Source organism: Ailuropoda melanoleuca, chromosome 3, assembly GCF_002007445.2.
Source record: "Ailuropoda melanoleuca isolate Jingjing chromosome 3, ASM200744v2, whole genome shotgun sequence".
NCBI lineage: Eukaryota > Metazoa > Chordata > Mammalia > Carnivora > Ursidae > Ailuropoda > Ailuropoda melanoleuca.
This window is the reverse complement of record NC_048220.1, coordinates 37,426,154-37,434,316: the sequence shown is the minus strand read 5'-3', so window position 1 is coordinate 37,434,316 and position 8,163 is coordinate 37,426,154. Positions and strand designations below refer to the sequence as shown.

General features: G+C 38.7%; 1 protein-coding gene across 2 annotated transcripts; it reads left to right on the top strand.

The window, feature by feature from the left end:
• The first annotated feature begins 388 nt into the window (after positions 1-388).
• ACTBL2 (actin beta like 2) lies at positions 389-1,519 on the top strand. 2 transcript variants are annotated; one of them, XM_019806768.1, is made up of 2 exons: positions 389-517; positions 644-1,519. In XM_019806768.1, exons 1-2 carry the CDS (start codon positions 389-391, stop codon positions 1,517-1,519), a joined length of 1,005 nt encoding a protein of 334 aa, XP_019662327.1. The 2 variants fall into 2 exon arrangements, with proteins under 2 accessions (XP_019662327.1, XP_002926113.1); XM_002926067.1 differs by having other exon boundaries at positions 389-1,519.
• The last annotated feature ends 6,644 nt before the right edge of the window (positions 1,520-8,163 follow it).

Sequence of the window (8,163 nt, the reverse complement as noted above, 5' to 3'; positions counted from 1 at the left end):
TCCCCCACTGCACCATCATTGTTATCTAGAGACTGAGCCAACGCATGCTGACAACATGTGTGGGTTGCCTAATTACAGTAACCTCAGATTTGGCCACTTGGTAGCCAATTTTCTCTTTATGAAGGAAGGTCTACTAATGATTTATATAATCATCATCATCATTAATACCTCAAAGCAACCCCACCCAGAAATGCTGGGAACGGGTGGGACAGGACATGGGTGGGGCCAGTGTGTACCTTTAAATACCTGTCATCACAGCACAGGATCCCCACTCCGAAGGCAGTTCTAGAGTGTTTCAGCCTGTTCATTCTCTCCTTTGACACAGCAGTCTGCTGTTTAGTCTATATTTAACTTCTGTTCACCTGTCTGGAAGATTCCAGCCAGCACCATGACTGATGATGAGCTGTCTGCCTTGGTGGTAGATAATGGGTCAGGGATGTGCAAGGCAGGCTTTGGGGGTGACGATGCCCCCCGGGCTGTGTTCCCCTCCATGGTAGGGCGTCCCCGGCATCAGGGGGTCATGGTTGGCATGGGCCAGAAGGACTGCTACGTGGGGGATGAGGCTCAGAGTAAGAGAGGAATCCTGACCCTTAAGTATCCCATTGAACATGGAGTGGTCACCAACTGGGACGACATGGAGAAGATCTGGCACCACACTTTCTACAATGAGCTCCGTGTGGCACCGGATGAGCATCCCATCCTCCTGACCGAGGCACCTCTCAACCCCAAGATCAACCGGGAGAAGATGACGCAGATCATGTTTGAGGCCTTCAACACACCAGCCATGTATGTGGCTATCCAAGCTGTGCTGTCCCTCTATGCCTCAGGGAGGACCACAGGCATCGTGATGGATTCTGGGGATGGCGTTACTCATACTGTGCCCATCTATGAAGGTTATGCCCTGCCTCATGCCATTCTACGCCTGGATCTGGCTGGCAGAGACCTGACTGACTACCTCATGAAGATTCTGACAGAACGAGGCTACAACTTCACCACCACAGCCGAGCGGGAGATTGTTCGTGATGTCAAAGAGAAGCTGTGCTACGTGGCCCTGGACTTTGAGCAAGAGATGGTCAGCGCTGCTGCATCCTCGTCACTTGAAAGGAGCTACGAGCTTCCTGATGGGCAAGTGATCACCATTGGGAATGAACGCTTTCGATGCCCTGAATCCATTTTCCAGCCTTCCTTTCTGGGCATTGAGTCCAGTGGGATCCATGAGACAACTTTCAACTCTATCATGAAGTGCGATGTGGATATTCGCAAGGATCTATATGCCAACATCGTGTTGTCTGGAGGCAGCACTATGTACCCTGGCATTGCTGACCGGATGCAGAAGGAAATCATAACCCTGGCACCTAGCACCATGAAAATCAAAATCATAGCTCCCCCAGAGAGGAAGTATTCCGTTTGGATCGGGGGCTCCATTCTGGCCAGCCTGTCTACATTCCAGCAGATGTGGATCAGTAAGCAGGAATACGATGAGGCTGGGCCTCCCATAGTTCATAGAAAATGTTTCTGAATGCTCTTCATGCTAATGGGTTTACATTTTTCCTTTACTAGGTCATAGTGATAGTACTGCTTTTATTCACTTTCCATTGAGTCAAGGTAGAACTCTCCTCTTGCTAGTGTAGAACCAGCAAACTGATCTCCATTAGAGTATTGACCTTTATCAACTCAAGGAGAATTCTGATATCGTATTCTATTTTCTTCATCTATATGGTTCAAAGAAATGTCCTGCTTAAATGAAAATGAGTGACAAGGAGTAAAATCATGAGAAATGTCCTTTCAGAATGGATAACTAGCATTTTCAAGCTTTAAAAACTAGTTCATGCTTTAAATATTTAACAATACGCCATGTAACCCTATAAAAATGTATATGTTAGAACACATGTCTCATTAGTATTTTTGTTTTGTTTTTCTCCTTTGTATGGAGATAATGAGTTATATGGGTCAATAATATCCATATATACATAAACACCAGGGAAATAAAATATTATATCTTAAAAGACACTGATAAACCTGGCTGTCTAAACAGCTAATGGAAATTTTTTTAACTCCCCAACAGTCACTGTTTTAGTAGCTACATATTTTAATTGTTTCCCTTATTAAATAAGCATAATGAAACAGCCAATATTCCATTAACATTGTTTATAAATCAACTAAATTTTCAGCTCAGAGTGGAGTTCTGCTGGTGAAACACATATTTTAATGTCTAACTTATTGAATTTCATTCTACTTATAAAGCAGAAAAACTACAGATAATGTCTAACTTTTAAAATAGAAATGTTGGGGCACATGGGTGGCTCAGTCAGTTAAGCGTTCAACTCTTGATTTCGGCTCAGGTCATGATCTCAGAGTCGTGAGATCGACCCCTGTGACAAGTCTGCTGGAGATTCTCTCTCTCCCTCTCCCTCTGCTCCTCCCGCCACTCACACGCACGTGCACGCCCTCTCTTTCTAAATAAATAAATAAAATCTTTAAAATAAAAAAATAAAAATAAAATAGAAGTGTAATACCAAATTAATGTCATCATGCTACAGTTAATAAAGAAAATTTTATTTCTATTTCTTAGCATAACACATCCTGAAAAATTTCTGTAGTCATAATTTTGGATATTTCTCTAATCAAGGATTTCACTGTGGGAAAGCATAGCCACAGCTTCTTAGTAAATTATAAATTCTAACACAGAGCATAGTAATCCCAATTTTGTTCTTGGAAAGATTAAAATAATTCTTTATTATGTCCAGTAAACTAGAAATACTTGTTCATGGAGAATATCTCTAAGATACTGACATCTTAGAAAATACTAGCGTATCTTCTAACAATCTCTAAAAATTTTTAATGAACCCAATGATGATTTTCAACCAATTTTAAGGACCAGTATATTTATTTCAATCTATTCTGTGATTTCTTATTATCTGAATAACAGAGTTATTTATATCTTTCAGGGTTTTTTCTGAAAAATTAAAATATTTTTGGGCATTGCTTACTAAAGGATCAATATATTCTCAGAAAAGAGTAATTTCTTCTTTTTTCCTTTTATTTGGGAAGCTTATGCTTGTATTTTAAAAGCTTAAGTTGGAGTCTGTAAGCATTTTTGCTTAAGACAAAACTTTTGGAAGAATTTACTTGTTCCTTATTTCCTTTATCTGACAACATGATTTTTAAAAATACATTTAATCAAAATTAATCTCAAAAGGCACCTTATTTTATAAAACCTGGAGTTTCCTTTCTCCTTCAATTAATTTTAAATAAATTAAAATTGCTTCATACTTGCATGTCCTGTTATTTCCCCTCAATCCTTCCTAAAGAAATGTAGAACAATCCACAGAAGATCACTTTTTATATGTGTGACCTACTCATCTGTATGCTATAATTTTGCACCTGGTACTTTTGACCATGTGAACATTAAAAGGCAATTTAAAAAGATGGCTACTCAGATAAGGTTATAAATTCCTTGTAATCTCAATTAAAAAGTTGGGTTTTGGTGGATGAACTGGTCTTCAGGTAATTAACAGGCAGAGGTAATGGCAATAATAATATCTCTCATAATATTTATACACTGCAACACTTTCCATTTGCAGAGTAGTTCTCACAAACACTCTGACCTACATTCCCAATTACCAGAAAAAACATACCTCAGCACGCACAGAAAATTTATGGGACAGGTAAGGTAAGAGAACTACTGAGCACTGAATCACCAGATGAAAATATGAATTCTATAGTGCAAACAAAAATTTAAATGTAGGGTTTTGGATATTCTCCTATTTATCAACATTGACTGGCTAATGGATGAATTTAATGAGGCAACATTCCATCTCACAACTTCGTATTATAGAGTCAATGCCATCTATTTAGGAAACATAACTGACTTGTTTTCCATCAGTAGTTCAGCAAATGGGACAACACTGAGGTAACCTTCACAAATGAATTTCATACCATTATAAGTGATTCCCACTCTCCCTCCATGAGCCACCCCAAGTAGCAATCTAGGGCTGGAGCTGCACCACAATCTCCACCTTCCACAAAAAAACCATTACCTCTTAGTCACAGGTAACATTTTCCTGAAAGCATACATGATCCAAAGTCAGTATCGATCCTATTCTTCCCTAACTTTCAGATGTGCTTATTTTTCAGTAGTGAGATAAAGCCATGCTAGGAAATAGAGCCTTAACAGTCACAATTCTGAGAATTTACAGAAGGGGCTGGACATTACATTTTTCAGATGATCAAAGAATAATCCTTTGAGGTGACAAGGGCCTTACCACATTTATTCACTCATTTTGTAACTGTAATTCGATGTCATATGCCATACTTTGCAAGAGACGTGTTTAAAGAACCATGGGGAAATAATTCAGTAGTGGGAAAAACCATGTGCAGTGGAAAGTCATATGCTCTCGGGGTGGTTCCTAGTCTAAACTCAGTCCAAGGCACTAAGGACTATGATAATTCAAATAAGGACAGTTCGAGCCAAGTGATCAAAGAATGGTTCACCGAGTAGATGGAGTCACTGAGTTAAGTCTTAAAGCACATCTGAGTTGTACTGAACATAAATATTTGTCTTAGATGGCTCTGGCACCATATGATCACTGTTTGGTAGGGTGATTAACTCTTATTTTGAATGTTTCCACTGAACTACGCCAGAAACTGTAAATAAGTACGTACCTTTTAAGGCTCAATTCAAGTGTCACCTCTGCTACAGAGCTTTTTCTAGTCTTCTCTCCCTCTTTTGCAAAAAGAAGAAAGAAAAAGAAAGGAAGGAAGAAAGAAAGAAAGAAAGAAAGAAAGAAAGAAAGAAAGAAAGAAAAGTGACAAGCTACTCCTTCGTGCTCCCACTGTATCATTTTCATGCATTCGACATCTCACCTATAACATGTATCCACACCCTCCCACTTTTACCCACAAGCACCTGGAGGACAGAGACAGGGACAGTATTTTTCTACCTTTGAAGCTTCTAGGATTTTCCTAGTACCCAGAACATGGTACTAACTCTATAAATATGGTTGGAATGAATAAAATAGTGAATTCATGCATTCTGATGTACATCGTTAACAACACGGTTCTACCTTATCTGTTTCTTACCACCCTAGTCTCAGCTCTTTGTCTGCTAGTGTCTACCACTTTTGTTGGTGTTGTCTTTCCTGTGAGGCATATTTTCTCTTTTTCCTTTCTTCCTCTCTTCTTTTTCCTTTCCCATCCACTTCTCCCATGCTTCTCCATATGCAGAGCAATATTTTTAAAGTTTTTGCGTGTCAATAAAAGTCTCCCATTCTTCTGATTGGCCAAGCATTAGTCAACTTCATCTTTTGGAGTGTGTGCTAGCTATATAGCTGCTGACATTTTAGCCCCCCAAAAAAGAGAGAGGGAAGGAAGGAAGGGAGGAAGGGAAGGAGGGAGGGAGGGAAGGACAGAGGGAGAAAAAGAGGGGGTGAGGGAAAGAGGGAAGAGAAGGGAAGAGGAGAGGAAGGCAGGGAGGGAAGGAAGAAGAAGCCCTTTACTGAGTATAATAGTATATTCAGCTCTTCTAAACTACTTGCATTCTTGCTGATATTTTTCTCGTGTTTTCTAAGCTCCAAATTGCTCCAGAGTTGAGTTTTAGGCATCCGACTCCCTAATAACTCAGACACTATAATATATTGAAATGCTTTTCTGGTAACTATTCACAGGCTCCTTCCAGAATTTACAAAAGATTCCTTTCAAAAAATGCTTTTTGAAGTTAGAAGCTAAGCATGTGGTTTGCCCAATACTGCTTCCAGATGTTGATAAGTACAGTTGGAATGTCTTTAGGGATATATATGTACATATCAGTAGAGAGACTGCTCATTAAAATTAATTGATACTTTAAGACTTCCTTTTTAAATATGAAAGGACCTGTCTGAACTACAGCTGTCATTTTTTTTTTAAAGCTAACACCATAAGTAATAAAGACTATAGAGCCTCCATGAGTGGCCTGCCTTGTTTTTCACCCCATTCCAAACCTGCTGTCCTAACAACCTTATAACTTTTGGGTTCAGTTAAATCTAGTCAACAGATGTGCCAGTATGAGATGATGATAGATACTTTATCTAGACAACACCCTAACAGCACTTGAAAAATAAAAATCCTATTTAATTGGCTATTTGACAACATGTAAGTCAAAAGCCAAGTTGTCCTCTCTGGAATTAGGAATGAGGCATTTCTAACTATACACATACCATGTGATACAGTGTCTGGTGAATGAAGGAGAACATACACAGGCCCAGCAAGAGGGATTAAAGTTCCTGCTCACATCCCCTTTATGAGTGTATTACAGTAAGAGAAGTCTTTCCTAGCTATTTTATAGGTTGGGGTGAACAGAAAAATCCAGACACTAACATGGTATTTTAACTCCACGACTCCTACATGTTCTCCATGACCCACTCAGAATGTTCCCAGATATCACTCTCTCTTCTTTTAATTGAGAAATAGTAGCTAATCAACATTGTTTATTTTTTCCATTTCTGGATAATGAAGGAAAAGCTGGCCTCACCAAGAAGACAAAGTTACATTTACCAGTGGAATGGTAATGCTGGAATCTTCTAGGGCAACCCACAGCGTTTATGGTTCATAAATGGAAGGTTTCCATGGAAATATCAGCTCTTTATCTCCAGTACCAAACTGATTTAGCAGTTTATTTTATGTGAAATCTATAATTTCTAGATAATGAATTGGTGAAATGCTAGGAGAAATATAGAACATGCCCCTATTTATTATAAAAATGGCATTAAGTCAATGATGAGAATCAAAACATTACATCCTTGGCTGAATAGCCAATTTTATCAAAATGGAAGAAATTATCTGAAGCAAAAACAAATACAAAATGTACAATTTTTAAATTTTTATGGACTCGGAAACAAAATTTGGAGCAGAGAAAATTATATCAATGAAAAAGAAGGAAATAATAAAATAACAATTAAAAGACCATTTTTCCCCTTTACCTGGTCTTGGTGCTACTTTATTAATGTTTGATACTAGGTATGCCACTTAGTGATTTTTTCTAATCAGCCAAAGCTAGAAATAATAAGAAACAAAATTATAAATCACTATGGTAGTATGAAATACCAATCAACAAACCTTTGCAACAGCTGGTATGTATAGTAGGGAAAAGGAGGAAAGGACAAGAAGGAGTTGAGACTATAAATGACTCCCATCACAAAGTTTAAACCATCCCCAAACTGAGTAGTGAATACCTGTATATTGGAGTCGCTGTGGCCAGTCAGTTTGACTGCTCTTCGAACATGGGCCCCATAAAGGGACCCTTACCACTCACAGAGTCAGGTAGGCAGGGTAAGTACAGCAGACACTGATTGTTTCATTTGGTTTTTGTCTTGATTTTTAGCTAATCAGCAACTGAATGTTCCTTTAATTTATCAAGAATTCCCTTTTGTATGAATACTGGTGACAGGCTCATACTCCTCATTAGCACCTATGGCTTAAGCCGTCTATCAGAGTTCCATCCTGAGATTTTGACACTTGGAACCTGAGAAAGTGACCCAAAAATGCAAGAACACTTGAGAAATTATTCACAGCCTCAGTAACACAGGGAAGCCATCAATGGCTATGGATGGTCCCATGGTAAGAATCCTAAACAGGCTATTATTTTGTCATGACTATAGCTAATTTTCTATTTTCTAAACTCTTTACTTAGTTTCTGTCCATTTTCCAGGAATGGAATTTGTTATCTCAACATCCTTCCAAAAATGCCTTTCCTGGCTGAAGCTATCTAACGTCAATTTCTCTTACTTGAAATCAAGCATGTTGATAGAAACATATTTTGATAGCAGGGAATGGAATTGCAGGTTACAGACCCTTAAAGAAATGGGGAAATTAGAACTGGTCATCTGGCCTGATTTTAGGCTGAAGGCAGTAAAAATCCCCCTAGTGCTCAGTAAAGGGAATCTTGCATGGCAAACAGTAGAGAAATAGTTCACTAAAACATTCCCTGGGATCACGTAAAATATAGTGCTTTTTGAAAGCAAGGCTGTGGGGGACGAGGCTTTTCCTGTCATGGAACAATATAAAAGATATGAGTAATTCTGTGTGGATAAGTGGATGGCTTCTTCTGTTGGCTCTGGCCAGTTTAAAAGAAAGAACAACAAACTCAAATCACTAGATAGATATATCAAAGCACAAACTAAGCTAAAA

Bases quoted from the DNA above. Each gene is read 5' to 3' on its own strand.
- ACTBL2 (XM_002926067.1), top strand. From the start codon at position 389: ATGACTGATGATGAGCTGTCTGCCTTGGTGGTAGATAATGGGTCAGGG.